General features: G+C 47.8%; 1 protein-coding gene across 2 annotated transcripts in view; it reads left to right on the forward strand.

Annotated features, from left to right (window-relative positions):
• Positions 1-18996, forward strand: part of LOC127573033 (protein kinase C beta type) — a 263973-nt gene that overhangs the window by 85355 nt on the left and 159622 nt on the right. For both annotated transcript variants that reach the window (XM_052020799.1, XM_052020801.1), the window contains exon 3: positions 16174-16256. In XM_052020799.1, the coding sequence (XP_051876759.1) occupies positions 16174-16256 (83 nt within the window). The remainder of the gene's footprint in view (positions 1-16173; positions 16257-18996) is intronic.

Consider the following 18996-nt stretch of genomic DNA (forward strand, 5'->3'; position numbering starts at 1 on the left):
TTATCCACTTGCGTTGCCATTTTCAGTGAACAATGGACTTGGACCCCAAGATCCTTCTGTACCTCAATGCTATTTAGGGGCCAACCATTAACTGAATAACCTTCTCCATTCAATTGACTTCCCAAAGTGCAACACCTCACATTTGCCTGGATTAAACTCCATCTGCCACATCTCTGTCCATATCTGTAACTGATCTATATCCTGCTGTATTCTTTGTTAGTCCTTTAGACTGTCCACAACTCCACCAATCTTGGTGTCATCCACAAACTTGCTAATCCACACATCTACATTTTCATCCAAGTCATTGATGTATATCACAAACAACAGAGGTCCCAGCACTTGATCTTTGCAGAACACCACTGGTCACAGACCTCCAGCCAGAATAACAGCCTTCCACCCATACTGTCTTCTATGGACAAGCCAGTTCCGAATCCAAACGTGCAATTCTCCCTGGATCCCATGCATCTTTATCTTCTGAATCAGCCTACCATGAGGGACCTTGTCAAATGCCTTACTGAAGTCCATGTAGATAACGTCCACTGCCTTACCCTCATCAGCACTTCTGTCAAGAACTCAATCATGCTGACTGTCCCTAAGCAAGCCATGTCTTTCCAAATGTGTATAAGTCCTATCCCTTAGTATCCTCTCCAATAGCTTCCCTAGCACTAACATGGGGCTCACTGGCCTATAATTACCTGGATTATCCCTATTTCCCTTCTTGGAAAAAAAGGTACAACATTTGCTACTCTCCAGTCCTCCAGGACCTTTCCTGTTGCTAGTGGCACAAAGATCCTTGTCAAACCCCAGCAAATCTCCTCACTTGCTGCTTTCAATATTCTGGGATATATGCCGTCAGACCCTGGGGACTTATTCACCTGGATGCTTTTCAGAAGACCCAGCACTACTTCCTCCTTAATCTCAAAATGTCCTAGCACATTAGCGTGCCCCACTCTGAAAACCGAATGTTGTTTTCACTATCCTCCAGTTTCGTCTCCTCAGTAAATACTGGCGTGAAGTACTCATTTAGTACTTCAGCTGCTTGCTCTGACTCCAAGCACATATTCCCTCCTTTATCCTTGAGAGGACCTACCCCTTCCTTAGTTATCCTCTTTCTTAATGCAAGTATAAAATGCCTTGGGATTATCCTTGATCCTGCTCGCTAAGAACATTTCATGGTTCTTTTGGCCTTCCTAATCGCCTGCTTGAGCACTACCTTTATATTCCACAAGGGTGCAGTCAGATTTTTGCTTCCCAAACCTTACATATGCTTCCTTTTTCTTCCTGACTAAATTTAGGACCTCGTGGATCATCCAAGTTCCCTTGCCTTACCATCTTTGTCCTCTTTACCATAACATGCCAATCCTGAACTCTGATCAGCTGGTCTTTAAACAACTCCCACGTCAGACGTGAACTTGTCTGACAGCAGCTGCTCCCAGTCAATACCCCTTAGCTCCTGTTTTATTCTGCCATAGTTTGCCCTCCCCCAATTTAGTACCTTCCCACAAAATCCAATTTTATCCTAATAACTATCTTAAAACATAATGAGTTATGGTCACTATTCCCAAATGTTCACCCACTATCAGGTCTGTCACCTGGCCTGGCTCATTTCCCAAAACTAGGTCCAGTATGTTCTCTCCTCTAGTTGGACTCTCCTCATACTGTTTCAAGAACCCCTCTTCGATGCACTGAAGAAATCCGACCCCATCTAAGCTTCTTGTATTAAGAAAGCTGCTTCTAACAACATGGAAATTGATCAACTGCAGCTGATGAAAACCTGAAAACAAAAATTGAAAATGCTGGAAACATTCAACAGGTCAGCCATCTTCTCTGCGACTTGGTATTAACTTATTTTCTCTCTTGGAGACCAAGACACTGCAGATGCTGGAAGCTGGCGCAACACAAAATGACTCAGCAGGTCAGGCATGAATGATCTTTAATAATGAAGGATCTTCAGTCTGCAGTATTAATCCTATTTATCTTGCCGCAAATGCTGTCTGACCTGCTGAGTTTTTCCTGCATTGTGGCGACTCACCGTTTAGTCGGGCGAACTGGCTCGGCAGTCGGGTCGCGCGGCGTTGGAGCGACGAGGCCCAAGATGGCGGCGGGCCTCATCTTTCTGAGCGATGGGGAGAACCCGCGCGTGGGAAAGTCTTGATGACGTAGTACTTACGTCATTGTCGGTTGTTTTGGGCGGGAACATTCTCCCTTAAAGGGCCCGCGCAAGGCGGGAAAATAAACCAGTTCTGTTTGGCAATCCTCCGACTAGTGTCTTGTTTTATTCCGCGGTAGCAACCGCTACATTAGTGACCCCGAGGGTCCAAACGGCTTTTGGACCCGCGCAATGGACGACAGCGCAGCAGCCAACGCAGTGGCCCTCAAGCTGCCCACCTTTTGGACACTTCGGCCCAGCGTCTGGTTTGACCAGGCCGAAGCGCAATTCCACCTTCGGCAGATCACCTCCGACTCCAAGAAGTTCTACCATGTGGTTAGCTCTCTGGACCAAGAGACAGCTGCCCAGGTTGGAGACTTCATCCAGTCACCTTCGGAGGAAGATAAGTACCCAGCTTTCAAAGACCTTTTGATCCGGACCTTCGGCCTCTCCTGTCGTGAGCGCGCCGCCCGCCTGCTTCATCTGGATGGCCTGGGGGACAGCTCCCCATCCACTCTAATGAATGAGATGCTGGCATTGGCCGAGGGACACAAGCCATGCCTGATGTTTGAACAGGCCTTCCTCGAACAGCTCCCCGATGACATCCACTTGTTAGCTGACGCCGACTTCAGCAACCCCCGTGAGGTGGCCGCCCGGGCAGATGTCCTGTGGAGGGCCAAGCGCGAGAGCGGTTCGTCCGTCAGTCAAATCACCAGGCCGCGAGCCCAACGCCCGCCTCGCCCGGCTCCAGCAACCGAGCAGCTACGCCCCAGGAACGCAGACGACGACACGGGTGACCAGCTGTGCTTCTACCATCAGAGGTGGGGTGCGGAGGCCCGTCGATGCCGCCCACCCTGCAAGTTTCAGGGAAACGCCAGGGCCAGCCGCTGCTGATGGCTACGGTGGCTGGCCGCCGACAGAGCCTCCTCTTCGTTCAGGACAAGAAATCTGGACGGTATTTCCTTGTTGATACTGGAGCGGAGGTCAGTATTTTGCCCCCGACCGGCCGCGACACTCGTGACAGGCCACCAGGTCCTCTACTCAATGCCGCCAACGGTACAACGATACGGTCTTTCGGCACCCATACACTTCAATTACAATTTGGCGGCAGCCGTTTTACCTGGACCTTTACCCTTGCCACCGTCGCCCGACCACTCCTAGGAGCCGATTTCCTTCGGGCCCACAACCTGTTAGTCGACCTGCGAAGGAAGCGGTTAGTCCACTCTAGCACTCTCCAGACCTATCCCCTGGGAGAAATCAGCCCACCAGCCCCGCGCCTGGACTCCATTTCCCTTTCTGGCGACGATTTCGCCAAGCTCCTAGCCGAATTCCCATCAATTTTGGCACCTTCGTTTACAAATTCTAGGCCCAAACACGGGGTACGACACCACATCATTACTACAGGGCCACCCCTTCATACCCGAGCACAACGATTACCTCCAGACAAGCTCCACCTGGCAAAGGAAGAGTTCCGTCACATGGAGGAGCTGGGGATTGTTCGCAGGTCAGACAGCCCCTGGGCCTCCCCCCTGCACATGGTCCCCAAAGCCACCGGAGGGTGGAGGCCCTGCGGTGACTACCGCAGGCTGAATGACGCCACCACCCCGGACCGCTATCCCATCCCTCACATCCAGGACTTTGCAGCAAACTTACACGGGGCCCGCATCTTTTCCAAAGTGGACCTCGTTAAGGGATACCACCAAATCCCGGTCCATCCGGATGACGTCCCCAAAACTGCGATTATCACCCCATTTGGCCTGTTCGAATTCCTTCGGATGCCGTTCGGCCTTAAGAACGCCGCGCAGACCTTCCAGCGGCTGATGGACGCGGTAGGCCGAGACCTGGACTTCGTGTTCATTTACTTAGACGACATACTGATCGCCAGCCGTAACCGCCAGGAACACCTTTCCCACCTCCGCCAGCTGTATTCCCGCCTCCGCGATTTCGGCCTCACGATCAACCCGTCCAAGTGCCAATTCGGACTTGACTCTATCGATTTCCTCGGCCACAAAATCACCAGCGACGGGGCAACACCCCTACCCGCCAAGGTGGACGCTATCCGCCATTTTGCCCGCCCCGACACAGTCAAAGGCCTACAGGAATTCCTTGGGATGGTCAACTTTTACCATCGGTTCATCCCTGCAGCAGCCCGTATCATGCGCCCTCTGTTCTCGCTGCTGGCTGGTAAGGGCAAGGACATCATCTGGACTGACGAGGCTGCGGCTGCTTTCGTTAAGGCCAAAGACGCCCTGGCAGACGCCACAATGCTTGTACACCCCAGGACTGACGTCCCGACTGCCCTCACGGTAGACGCGTCCAACACCGCGGTGGGTGGGGTACTGGAACAGCTACTCGAAGGCCGCTGGCCACCCTTGGCATTTTTCAGCAAGCACCTTAGACCGCCCGAACTGAAGTACAGCGCTTTTGATCGGGAACTTCTAGCACTGTATCTGGCGGTCCGGTCATAAGCCTCTGTCCTTTGCCTTCTCCAAAGTCTCCGATCCCTGGTCAGCTCGTCAGCAGAGACATTTATCCTACATTTCCGAATTCACAACTGACATCCAACATGTCTCCGGAAAGGATAATGTCGTTGCTGATGCCCTTTCCAGACCAACCATCCACAACCTATCCTTGGGTGTCGGCTACACGGCCCTAGCTGACGCACAGCAAGCCGACGACGAACTGCCCCGCTACAGAACCGCAGTCTCGGGTCTGCAGCTCCGAGATTTCTTGGTTGGTCCAGGTCAGCGGACCCTACTTTGCGACATTGCGACGGGTCAGCCCTGCCCTATAGTCCCTGCAGCCTGGCGGAGATGCATTTTTGACTCGGTACATGGGTTGGCGCACCCGTCCATCAGATCTACTGTCTGACTGGTCGCCAGCAAGTTTGTCTGGCATGGCCTGCGCAAACAGGTCAGTGAGTGGGCCAGGACTTGTCCGCACTGCCAGATGTCAAAAATCCAGCGACACACCAAGGTCCCACCACAGCAGTTCGAGCCTACCTGTAGGAGGTTCGACCACATACACGTCGACCTTGTGGGCCCTCTGCCGGTTTCAAGAGGAGCCCGGTACCTCCTTACCATCGTGGACCAGTTCACGAGGTGGCCTGAGGCAACCCCCCTGACTGACATCACAACTGATTCCTGCGCCCGGGCGCTGCTCACAACTTGGGTCTCACGTTTTGGTGTTCCGGCCCACATCACTTCGGACAGAGGCACCCAATTCACTTCCAGTCTCTGGGCTGCATTAGCGAACCTGCTCGGGACGCAGCTGCACACCACCACGGCCTACCATCCTCAAGCAAACGGGTTGGTGGAACGTTTTCACCGCCATCTGAAATCAGCCTTGATGGCCCGCCTGAAGGGTCCTAACTGGGTTAACGAGCTGCCTTGGGTCCTGCTTGGCATACCCACTGCCCCCAAAGAAGACCTCCGCACTTCGTCAGCTGAGCTTGTGTACGGGGTGCCCCTCGTTGTCCCCGGGGATTTCATACCTGCCCTTCAGGACCAAGGGGAACAACCCCCAGCAGTCCTACAAAGACTGCGCGAGAAGCTTGGCAACTTGGCCCCGATTCCCACCTCACGGCACGGTCAAGCCCCATCCTGCCAGCCCAAGGAACTACGGGACTGTAAGTTTGTTTTCATTCGCAGGAGCACACCTCGGGCGCCATTGCAACGACCATATGAGGGACCATTCCGAGTCATACGGAATAACGGATCCACCTTTATTTTGGACATTGGAGGCAGGGAACAGGTTTTCACGGCGGACCGCCTCAAACTGGCCCATTTGGATCTGCAACAACCTGTCGAGGTTGCAACGCCGCGACGCAGAGGCCGGCCCCCTAAGCGGCAGCTGGCACAGCCCACGGACCTTGGGGACTGTATTGCCGGTTCTGGGGGGGGTTGTGTGGCGACTCACCGTTTAGTCGGGCGAACCGGCTCGGCAGTTGGGTCGCGTGGCGTCGGAGCGACGAGGCCCAAGATGGCGGCGGGCCTTGTCTTTCCGAGCGATGGGGAGAACCCGCGCGCGGGAATGTCTTGATGACGTAGGACTTACGTCATTGCTGGTTGTTTTGGGCGGGAACATTCTCCCTTAAAGGGCCCGCGCAAGGCAGGAAAATAAACCAGTTCTGTTTGGCAATCCTCCGACTAGTGTCTTGTTTTATTCCGCGGTAGCAACCGCTACAGCATTTCCTCCTTCTATTTGCCTGCAAAGCAGTGACTCCTGGGGTGAGGAATGATATTCTAATGATATTTCAGCCTAGCAGAAGCTCAGTCCCTGAGAATACTCAAGGATGTAATCATTAGATTTTTGGAATCAGAGGAGTGGAATATCACTACAATCTTGTCAAAAGTAGAGTAGCTCAAGGGGTCATGTGGTCTAACCCTGCTCCAATTTGTCATCTTCATTGTGTCGCACCATCCCAATGCACGTTCTCTAGCACTATTCAATCCAGCCCCATAGAATTTACAGCTCCAGATATAATGAGCATCTGTGGAGGACCTGGGCTAATTGAAGATAGATGGCATACATTCATTTTGATTTGGTTTTGACTTTGCTCTGTGATGTGTTACGAGGTGTTCTGGTTGTCTATCACTGGTGTTTGTGAAGTTGATGTCTCTCCCATGAGGTTTAATGCTGTGGCTGTCTGGGACATTTGTCAAGGAGTCTGAAGATGGTTTTGTCAATTCTCAGACAAAGTTACTGCCTCTTGATCTTACTGGTGACTGCCAGTGCCTCCTGACTGGGCCGTTCCCATATGATCCATGGGATTATCAGCCCACTGGCTGCTGCTCTTCGTGTTGAAGTGTTCTGCCTTGGCTCAGCACCCCAAACAATTCTGCATCAGGAGGTGTGTCTGGCGCACTAGTGCTTACAAGTAGCAATTCTTTCACACAGCTTGTTTTGGCAGTCCCAAGGGTGAACCTGAAGCTGACGCCAGTGAAAGAGCCCAGAATGTTCCCTGTGCACCCTGTGCCAGCCATTGATAAAGGTGAACAGACCAGGTTTCTCGGTCAGCTCCTTGTGCCAGAGACTGATTCCAATCTACACCTTGGTTGGTGTCACCCTGCCACAGAGTCAAACCCAACTCCACACCTAAAACCCTCCCTCCTGACCCAGGCTAGCTGCTGCCATCAGGGCAGACTGAGCTGGGTAAAGTAGGCCAGCCTGGCCCGGAACCAACCCATGTCCTTCAGCACAGTGAAGGCCTGGCTCACTCTGAACCTGACACGCAGCTGGTCCCACCAGGCTTGGGTTGGAGAGCTCGGCCTTGGACGAAAGACCTTGTATGCTGTTGGCGAGTATGAGGTGGGGATGGTGGCTGGAAGCCCTTAGGGGCACAGACAGCTGTAGAGGGTTGGTGTTGTCCCACCCATATAGCAAGGTCCCAGGTGCTTTGTGCCTACCTGCTACCTTGTGTGGCCATCTCTTTCCCTGGATTTGGGATAAGGGTGGACTGGTGGGAGAAAGTCCCTAGCACCAGCCTTATTCTCTTCCTTTGCGTGATGGTTGTGTGGTTCCACAGCATTTTGTATTTTTTTAAAATCATTTTTAACTATTGAATGGTCAATTGGAATTGTGAATTTCTTAACTCTGCAATGACATTGGGTCAATTCCTCTGGAATTCTGGAGAGTGGTGGTTTAATTAATCCTCACCTTGGTAGCCCTATCCTACCTGAAACTCTGCTACACATGAACTTCACAGCTCTGGCACTTACAGCCTTCCAGACATTAAATCATTGTGTGACCCTTTGATGCTACAAACACCCTGTACAGCAACTACAATCCCACTAGCCAGAATCAGATCTCGTGCTTCGGCAGTTGTTAAAGAGCCCATCTGTCTCTCGTTTTCCTCCTCAGTCTTTTGGTGAAGGTCATTGGATTTACTTTGAATCCAGCTGCAGTGCAAGTTCTGCAGCAACAAACAATCCGCTGGAGGAACTCAGCAGGTCAAGCTGCATTGTCAATGTTTTGGGTCAAAACCCTGCATCAGGACTGAGAGAGGAGATGGCCAGTATAGAGAGAGAAAGGGGTGAGACAGTAACCTGAGGTGATTGGTGGACGGATGAGGGATGATGGGCAGGTCGAGCCAGGTGGGGGAGGGGTGGAGTTGGGGACCAGGCTGGTGGAGGCAGACAGAAAAAAAGGAGACAGATGGGGGAAGGTGAAGGTCGAGACAGCTGGGAGGGTGATAAGCTGGCTATCATGGCTTTATACTGGCTATCTTACCTCTCCACTCTCCGTCCTCAAGTTGAAACATTGACCATTCCTTTCCTCCCACAGATGCTGCTCGATCTGCTGAGTTGCTCCAGATTCCAGATTCTGCAGTCTCATATCTCCATGCAATTTTTGTAGCTCTCTGACCTTTAAATGTAGTTCAAAGCTTAATCACTATATGGTATCCAATTTTTTTTTTAATTACCATAAACGCGCTGGTGTGTATTTAGGGACTTGCTAATCCCATCCCCATCGATACTGAATGGGTTGATTAATAGTTAAATCCTGAGCAACATCTTCAAAAGCATGCAGTGAAAACAAGCCACGTGATGATGCTCTGATCTTGTATATTACCATACCTACCTGCAGCTTGTGCAGCTTTAGCCTCGTGACTTCAACTGCAGGCTTTACGATGAGAGTGGGGCATGCGTGTCACAGCAGGGCTGCTGCAATGGAACTGATCGTAATCAACTCTTTCCGTACTTTACAAGTCACTCCCGCCTCTCCCACCCATGGACTTGCCCTGTCTGAAGCATCAGTCTCATTTTTCAAGAGACCCAAATTAGTGATTGCTTTGCATTGTCGATAGTAGTTCAAGGTGAAGATTGTACTTCTGTTATAAATCAGATCTATTTCTGTCAGTTAATATAGACCATATTAGAACTACTCTGTCTATCCCCTTACTGACCCTGCATCCCAAAGCCCCGTCCCATCCACATACCTGGTTCCCACTCAGAATCATTAGCTGCAGATGTGGGTGTGGGGTCTGAGGCTCATGGCAGTGTAGAGCCAAACTTCTGAGATTGTGAAATTCAGCACAGAGTTAACAATATCTTTACAAATGTTTCAATAGTTTTCAAACTAACTGTGAGAGTAACTAAATCTGAGCACATGTGATCCCGGTGGAGATGTACTAGTTTACACTGAGTATTTTCATTAGAGCTTCAAGTATGAATATGGATTAAGTGCAATGAAGTGTGTTTAATTCCCTTCCCATCTCTGTCATGCATTGATTTCCCATCTTGTTCTAGCTAAAAGTCTTCTAGTCAGAGATTGTTGTGTTCCAATGTACACATCTCCACGTGTATAGTCAGCAGTGTAGAGCCAGAAAGTTGCCTTGTGTCTGTGCTTAATCCTCACTGTATGCAGTTGTGCATTTAGTGAGCAAAGGGAGCTCAGTGTTAACAACATACTCGTGGTGTATAATCCACAGTCGTGTGTAGCCCAACCTTTTCCAAACCATCATTTTGCCATATTCTGGTTTACTTTTCATGTACAATTACTATTGCAATGGATGGTGAGAAATCCCCACCCCACATTCGGATGGATAGCTCTGTAACCCTTGGCATGCCATCATCTGCCATACAGTGTGTGCTTCATTCCCTTGTTTATCAAGCTCCTTGATTTCCTTTTCATTTTGCCTACTCCCCTGTTACATTTGGACAAAGGGTGAGAGTGGTTCAGATGTGCCAACAGAGAGCACTACTTGCCTCTCTCTGTAAACCAATTTGTACAGTGTTTAGGGTAGTCCTCCAGCTGTCAGCTGGAAGTACATGGGAGGTCCCTGTTGAGTCACCCAGTGAGTTATCTCCTCTGTCCCATGCTGCGTGTTTGTAACTTGTACTGGTTTCTGCACTCATCTTTGTTCATCGTTCTCGGTTCCATGATGCAGCTTTTCTCCGATTTCATCCACTGAACTTCACAATCAGCATTCATGAAACCATTTATAGAATATACGGTACATGACCTATGCTGCAGGATATTGCACATACATGCTACGTTGTGATGGATCACACGGTACATATTGCATGTGTCGTGGTACTGCAGTGTTTGCTCTATTATTTTGATTATCTTTGAGATTAGAAACATGTACAACATCTATATACAGTACATTGTATATACTGTGAATACCAGTTGTCACAAAATAGTGTCCCATGTGCTGTATATGTAGCATGCTGAACCATATCATATCTGGCAATTTTATGGTGAGCCATCTGCCACATGGTGACACATGCATCACTGGTGCTTAAATCTTCTGTCTTAAAGTCCATGCACATTATTCCCCATCACACATGTCAGGAAAATTTGCCTTTTACTAATCTGTGCTGGCTGTCTTTCATTAACCTTGTCTTTCTGAGCAGTTATTAAATGTATCAGTTTTAACCTTTACACATTGACCTTACCCCATTGAAAGGTTGACTGATTTGTGAGTGTTTGGTTCATTGCTTTCCTCTTTTCTGAATAGATGTTTCAGTTGGCAGTCTTCCAGTCCCTGACAAATTATGGTTACAATCTCCATTATTTTCTCAATACATCTCAACTGTTTCCCTTTCACAGCTTGTGTGGAAAAAGAAACTGTTAACACACCTTGAAGATCCTTCACCAATTCCAACAACGGATATTTGACCTGAATTTGTTTGTTTCCAGCATTTTCAGTTTATAGTTAAAAATTTCCAGCAGCTGCAATGTTTTGATTTCTATTATTTTTGCATTGGTTTCCTCTGGCAGCAGCAAGAGATTCTCTCTGTAAACCTAAACCAAAATAATTCCTGATGCAACCTAACAATATTCACAACTCTCCTACAGTGTTGTAAAATGCCATGAGGTGTGAAGTCAGTCTGGTGGAGACCAGTTTGAACTCTGTATAGAAGAGTAAGGCAAACCCAAGCTGGTCAATTACTACCCCATCAGTATATTCTCACTCCTCAGTAAGGTGTAGTCTATGTCATTGGAACCTGAAATTATAGAGTGACCAGGCCATTCAGCCCCTTGTGCCTGCTCCTCAATTTAATAAAATAATTTTGCCTAGGCTGTACTTCCCTGCACTAACCCCATATCACTCCGTTCCATAAATATCTACCAATCTATTGACCTCTGTCTGAATGTACTTGGTAACTGAGCCTCACCAGCCCTTCTAGCTAACTTATTCCACAAAGTCATCATGTTCCTCTGGTGAAGTTTCTTCTCAGCTTTGCCCTGAATATTCAACTGCTTATTTCGAGGTTGTGAACCCAGTTCTAGACACCCCAGCCAAGGGAAACATCAATTTCACTTCTATCCAGTGAAGAATGCTGCATGTTATGACGAGTTCATTTTGTGTTCTGCTACCATCCTGGTAGTCAGTCCCAGTGAAGCTTTGCTATACCAGCTCTATCACAAGTGTATCTTTAGGTAGGGACAAAAGACCTTTACATAGTATTCTAGATGTGGCCTCACCAGGCTCCCATGTAATTGGAATGAAATCTCTTCACCTTCGTCAAAAGCTCTTGCAATAATAGCTTGCTTACAGTTTTCCTTCACAGTTGTTTGCTTAATCTGCTTATTGACGTTCAATGGTTTGTTATAAAGGTACTGGGTCCCTTTGAACACCAGCACCTTTCAATCTCTCTCCATTTCTTTCTATCAAAGTGGGTGACTTTAGATGCCACCAATACCACAGCTGGTATCTTTCCAGTAGTGAAATGCTAATAGTTGAGTCTCTATTCCACATGTGGCTATGGTGTAACATTGCCTCCTTGCTTTGTCCTTCCTCTATACAGTTCAAAGTCCCGAATGCCTGTATAACAACCTGCCTTGGAGTATTCAAAGGTCTGTGCATATATCCTCAGGTCCCTCTGTTGCTGCACCCCTGTAGAACTGTTTCCTTTACATCTCCTTTACATCTGAAGCAGTCGCCTGTTTCTCAGTGCTGTATACCTTCAGTCCACAGAAGTGTTCATCTCTTCAGTCATGTATTGTCTTTCATCAGTTTGTTTCACTTGTTCCCCTTTATTCCATCTTTTCAGTTTTGTTGATAACTGCTTATTGAATGTTTTCTGCAGTTTGGTGGTCTGGGAAATTTGAGGTTTGTTAAACACTGCAATGTGATTTGTTTACCCTGTTTTCATCACAACCTTAATGCAACAGCACAAATATTTCATGGGAAAATACATTCTGACTGATGGTGCAGCCTTGTGACTGTGGTGACCAGATCACGGTTGCTCTGCTTATGTGCAGTCTCCAACTCTTGTCTGTGCAAGTAGTTCTCTGTTGGGACCTTAAGCTCATCAGTTGCAGAAACAGTTGTCAAATGGGGGAGGTCACATTTATGCTTGCACTGGAACACAGACACAGACAGGCGCACATCGTCAGAGAGCTCGTGATATTGCTTACTCCATGCCATTTGGGTGGTGATCCCACCATGGTGGAGGCAGAGATTCTCACAACTATTAATAAGTGTCTGGACAAGCACTTGAATTGCCAAGGTATAGAAGGCTGTGGACTAAGGGCTGGGAAATGGGATTGATACATAAGGATGGGGAACTGTTGAACTCTGGGCAGCCAGCTATCACCACCTGCACACAGTGCTGAGAGACCTCTGTGGTGAGTGAACCACATTGTTCCAATCCCAGTAGAGGGCAGGTTTCACTGACCTCTTGCCCTTGTACATTGGGATGACTGGGTATGGTTCAAGCAGTTCCCCTTGACCCCAGAGTGGGAAGTCAGTTTCTGTGGAGCATTGTGTTCTGGGCAACTGTGGGTTAGTCCTATACTTCCTTACAACATAGGAGTCCATTCAGCCTTTGAGTCCATACTGGCTCTTAGTAATCCCATCAGTCTTATTTCTCCCACTCCTCTACCAGGCCCTTCACCCCAATGAGTCCATGCTGACCATCAACCACCCATTTACACTAATCCTACATTAATCCCATTTTATTCTCCCCACATTCTCATCAATTCCCCCCCCCCCCCCCCCCCCCCCCCCCCCCCCCCCCCCCCCCCCCCCCCCCCCCCCCCCCCCCCCCCCATTCCACCATTCACTACACGTTAGAGGCAATTTACAGGGGCCAATTTATTACCAACTTGCACATTTGGATGTGGGAGGAAACTGGAGCCACTGGGGGGAAACCATGTGGTCACGGGCAAGCTCCACACAGACAGCACCTGAGATCCAGGATTGAACCCTGGGTCCCTGGAGCTGAGAGGCAATAACTTTACCAGCTGCCTACTATCAGAAGTGCCCTCTCAGCACACCCATAGTGACCCATGTTGTCAATGTGTGTGACTGATGGGGGGAGATGCCTATGAAATAAGGTGGTTACACATGGGATTCCTTGTGCCCATTCCCAGTTGGGCATGACTTCACCTGGAAATGATGGCAGCACCATCTGATCTGAGAAAATTGGTTAATTTGCCTATGAAAAACCAGGCTTTGAACCTGTTGTATTTGATACTGTCACCTGAAGTGTGGAATATTTTCTTTATTTCAAAATAAACTTTATTCAGGAAAGTATATACAAGAAATACAAAAAAAATACATGGCTCTCTTTACATTCAGAGTGTCATTTAGATTATACATTCAGTGGTTCCACACATTTGTAATGCGAGTGGATTCTGTATCAAGAGCACCACTGCCTCCCATATGGCCCCCTTTGAGTGTTTGAGTGGCTTTTACACAAGGCTTATTCCCTCTGTGTTCAGTGGCAGAAGGATCCAAGGCTGGTCCTTCCCCACAGAGCCTTTGCGTAGGCTGCGCCAAGCTTCAGTGCATCGCTCAGCACATACACCTACAGCCTGGAATGTGTCAGCTGCCAACATTCACTTACGGACATCTCCTTGTACTGGAAGACCAACAGGTTTCAGGCAGATCAAAGAACATCTTCCACTGAGTTGGTGATCTTCCAAGCAGCACTTGATGTCTGTCTCAGTGTGTGTCCCTGGGAACAGCCCATAGATCAGAGCGTCCTCAGCGGACACAGTTGGTATATTAAGATGCCATCATTACATTCAGTGTGTGTTTCTCAGTACTTGCCAGTATTATCAACTTCCTTAGTGTGTGGCTATGTACTGGCCACTTTATGCAAGTTACTCTTTGCTCAATGTGCTTCTTGCATAGTATCCTGAGCATGCCACATCTTTTTCCAACCCTGTAATACCTTTCTTCTTGGACTCCTGCCTCTTCATTAAGATTGTTCCCAGTACTTGCTTGCATTCCCTGCCTTGCCAATTATCCCATGGTCTACGCCCTGAAACAGGCTCAGGACTACTTGTGGGATCTTGCTGTGTGAAGTGCGGCTGCTGTGTTTCTTCATATTTCAGCTGTGATTATGTTACCAAAACACCCCGGTTACTTTGTCATAGAACAATACAGTATTGAAACAGGCCCTTTGGCCCAACTCTATGCCGACCATGGTGCCTGCCAAGCTAGTTCCATTTGCCTGTGTTTGGCCTATATCCCTCCAAACCCCTCCATGCACCTCTACATGTACTTATCCAAATGTTTTTAAATGTTGTTATTGTACCTGCCTCAACCACTTCCTCTGGCAGCTCATTTGGGCTGGAGATGTTATTGTTGGGGAAATATTCACACCTCACATGGTAAGTGAGCCGAGGGAATGACAGATGGAAAAATTACCCTTGGGGACTATGGAAGTGCCTGTTGCCGAAGTCTCACTATGGTTTCAGAAGTATTGTCGAGGTCAGGTGTACTCAGTAGAAGTTTGAGACTAGTGATGTATGGAATGGGAAATGGGCTGATCATCAAACCCTTAGTTACTCACTAAGGACCCAAGTTGATGGATCCTGGGCTCTAAGCCTCAGCATTGGTTGGTGTACCCTGCATGGATTCCACCACATTTTGATCCCTGTGGGTGGTTACACAGTCATAGATACTTCCCTGGTGTATCCAGCTTCCACTAACATTTACAAATGAGGTTGTTGTAACTGTTGGCTGTCCTGACTGCTTCATGTTGACACTCTGCTTTCAAGGCTTAGGGATGTAGTCACCATTGCAATATTCCTCAAACACCCCTATGAATGAGCTCCCCAGGGTTGGTGGTAACCATGGGACGGTTGTCAATCATGGGCAGTATCTCCAGGTAGAAGGGAAGAGCAAAGCGTTGGGTGTTGTGAGAAGCCTCTTCCTGACCATGGTGAATGTTTGGGTGAGCTGGATGTTTGGTGAGTGGGTAGCAGACTGACCGATGACCCTAACCAACACCCCGAACTATCACTTCCTGCACTCTGGTTCATAGGCTCTGTTGTGATCCATTGCTCAGGATTACCAGCAGCACGGCCCAAACACCTGACGCAACCCACCCCAAACACCTGACGCATCCCACCCCAAAAAACACTGACGCATCCCACCCAGGAGAAGGTGGGCAGCAGGCATGTGGCAACATCATAGCTGGCAACTTCTTTTCCAGGTCACATCCTGACCTGGAAGTGTATCCCTGTTCCTGAAACTCCCACCCAGTATCTTCTGAGAGAAGGTGGCCACACACACATAGTGAATGCTACTCTTGCAGCAACACCCACACCCCATCAGTTCACTGGCGATGGAGCAGAGGGCGTGTGGTTGATACCAGGTGCCGGCACAGTGACCACTTCAACCTGACCAATGGATTCACTGTAGTCATAGCTGAGTCTGTGCAGAGAAATCATTATTCCAGAGCTGGAACGAGGATGTCAACTCTGTACTGAGGAAAAGCTGGGTTATAATAGTTCTGAGTTGTGTTGCATTTCATAATACTTCTCCTTTTCCCCACCCTCACACTTTCATATGTTTGGGGGTTAACTTTCATCTTTAGATGTAGGGCAGTTTTAATTTAGTTTATGGTACCTTCAGACTGGCCCAAGTCCCAGTTGCTACAGCCTGCTGTAAACCTGTTGGGTCGACTTGTCTTGGTCGGTCAGTGTGCTTTCTTTGGTACATTGACACATTGCATAAGCTGACTGTGTTCTGATGTTTTGATGTTTATTGATTAATTTATGTATTGCGATTAGTGGTTAAATTGACATCTCGCTATCCACGTTCTTATTTACAGTTTGCTCCTTCGTAGTCCACAAGCGGTGCCATGAGTTTGTCACCTTCTCCTGCCCGGGTGCAGATACAGGACCTGCCTCTGAGGTAAGGTTTCAGCTGTATTTGGGAGTGAGTGTGTCTGCAATTGTATAGAGGTTGCACTGTGCCTTCCTGGGCTGACCAGGTGGTGCCCCAAGGATGGGGAAGGAACAAGTGTGCACAATACTCAGATGTGGTCTAACTAGTGTTTTGCAAGGTAACACAACCTCCCATCCCTTGTATTCTGTTCCCCTGACATATGAAGGCAAGCATGCCATACACCTTCACTACCCTATGTACCTGTTTCGTCAGTTTTAGGGATCTGCAGACTTGAACCCTTGGGTTCCTGTGTTCATCAACATTCCTCACCACCCTACTATTTACTGTATAAGTCTAACCCCTATTTTACTTCCTAAAATGTGTCACCTCGCACCTTATCGGGATTAAAATTCCATCTACTGATGCTCTGCCCAACTTCAGAATCAGGTTTATTATCACTGTCTTGTATGACGTGAAATTCGTTGTTTTGTGGCAGCAGTACAGTGCAAAGACATAAAGTTACTATAAACTACAAAATAAATAGTGCAAATAAAAGGTGATGTTCACGCATTCATGGACCGTTCCACCTGTGTAGCCTTGGACAACTTTCCTTGCCACCGACATACAACCAAATTTCGTGTCGTCTGAAATCCCCACTCACCCTTGATCTCTTGTGCAGGGCTTCTGCGGGTGTTAGTGTGCTCACCCTGTAACACTTGGCCCCTGTGCAGCAGTTCCTAGGGGTGACAGTGTAACCCACCCTGTAACAGTCAACCTCTGAAGGCTGCATTAAGCCACAACTTCACTTCTCTATTAAAGCCACCCCTCTTCGGTGTAATTTTCATTGTAGGGGGTCACTGGGGAAAAAATCAAATACTGATCTTTCTAGAGAGCCATGGACAGTTGTTTTATCTCGCTTTTACACAAGGAGTGTAAGTGTGTGCTCACTGTTGCCCATGCCTGGTGGTCAGGCTTAGCCACATCCTCACCAGGTGGGCCTGAGGTTTACAGAAGTGATCAGGCAGATGTGGAGCAGGTTTGGAGTGGATCCACATGCCCAGTGTTGTTCTGCAGTCCATCCCAGGAGATTTCCTTTGTACACTGTGGTAACGCAGGATGCTTCAAAGGAACTGATTTAATCTCAAGAGCATTATTCTAGCTCCTACACAAAATAAAGCCCACACATCTCTGCAGAAATAAAGAAGCAAGGTATTTATGCAAAGTTTTATGTGCTGGCCACATTTCACAGTGCAGATTCCTCTACCAGTCCTGCACTGTTGTTCTGAGTGAGCTGCCTTGGTACATCAGCAGGCAGAGGAAAGGCTTTCTTTCACATTCACTCATCCCCACAAAGGCCGCTCTGTCACCTGACATTGGTCAATTTGCTGCTGCCCACTCTAACTACAAGGGAATCAACTGACAAGTGAAAGTGTGAGATCACTGAGGTTAACACCCGGTGTGTGATGGAAAAGTTGATGGAGATTGCAGTTGGTAAGCATCCAGTGCTTAATGAAGACAAGTTCTGATTTGCGACAATTTATGAAAATCAAAAAAAAAACTGCAGATGCTGGAAATTTGGAACAAAAACAGAAATGCTGGAAACTCAGCAGGTCAGGCAGCATCTGTGGAGAGTCTTCTGATAAAGCGGCTTCAACCTGATACAGCAACTCTCTCCACAGGTGCTGTCTGTGGAGAGTGAGTGTTTCCAGTATTTTTTGGTTTCTTTAATAACGTGGCCAGGGTACAGACCTAAAGTTACCCGTCGATGCATCACCCTTTTTAGCACAGTTGTTCACCTGTTTATTTTAACCTCTGTTTAACAAGCACGTTGATCAGACTCATTGAAGCCCATGTCTCTGGTTCGGCCTTCCAGTAGTTGCCAGAAATGGCACAATTTCCTTCATTTCATTGTGAACAAGGAGGTATGAGTGTAAATTGCCTCATCTTCACAAGCAACTATTTTCACTGAAATTAGCAACTAGTTGAAAAAAAATGCCAATACCTCCCACGTCTGGTGATCGCTGAGTTTATCACTGGTTAAGATCGATGAATCTGATCCTGTAAAAGGTTTGGGCATGTTCCTTTGTAAATTATCACTGTAGATTCTGTCACTTAATACCTTGAGGAATAATTAATCAGAGAGAATTTTAAAGTAATGCTATATTGTAATTATCTCTCTCACTTCCCCAAGTTAATCCTGAAAAGACCTAGATCTGACTATAGCCCTTGGTTACTTTGTACTGTAAGTATTTCTGAAGACATCGATCTCAAAGGGAATCATTCTCATCTTCACTCCCTGAGGAGGAACTTGGTGGAAGACTGTGTCTATTGTAGAATGCCTGGTTGTCATCCTATTGAGAAACAGTGTTTCAGTGTTAGGCTTATTGATTAAAGTCAATGGTTTTGGTGGAGTTTGAAGTTGTTCCGATCATTGAATAATTTGTGCCATGATGGGATCAGGATGGAGCACAAACAAGTGATGGACACTTGGGGAATTTGTGGACTGGACACATTGGGTCCATGATCGGCTTCCTAGCAGAAAACTGATCAACCACTGTGAATACTGGGTTATTAGGAAAATCAGAGGTCACGCTGGGTTTTAAGCATCCTTTTAAATGTTGCATTAAATATTTACCAGCTTGTACTTTTATTGCCTGATATGATAAATTCAATATTTAAACTTGTACTGTTTCTTTTGAGCCTAACTGTGATGATATTGATGGGTTACTGACTTCAGCAATTTCATTTCTTACCCATTGCAAGCAGT

The sequence above is a fragment of the Pristis pectinata genome, chromosome 8 (genome assembly GCF_009764475.1).
Source record: "Pristis pectinata isolate sPriPec2 chromosome 8, sPriPec2.1.pri, whole genome shotgun sequence".
NCBI classification, from domain to species: Eukaryota; Metazoa; Chordata; class Chondrichthyes; order Rhinopristiformes; family Pristidae; genus Pristis; species Pristis pectinata.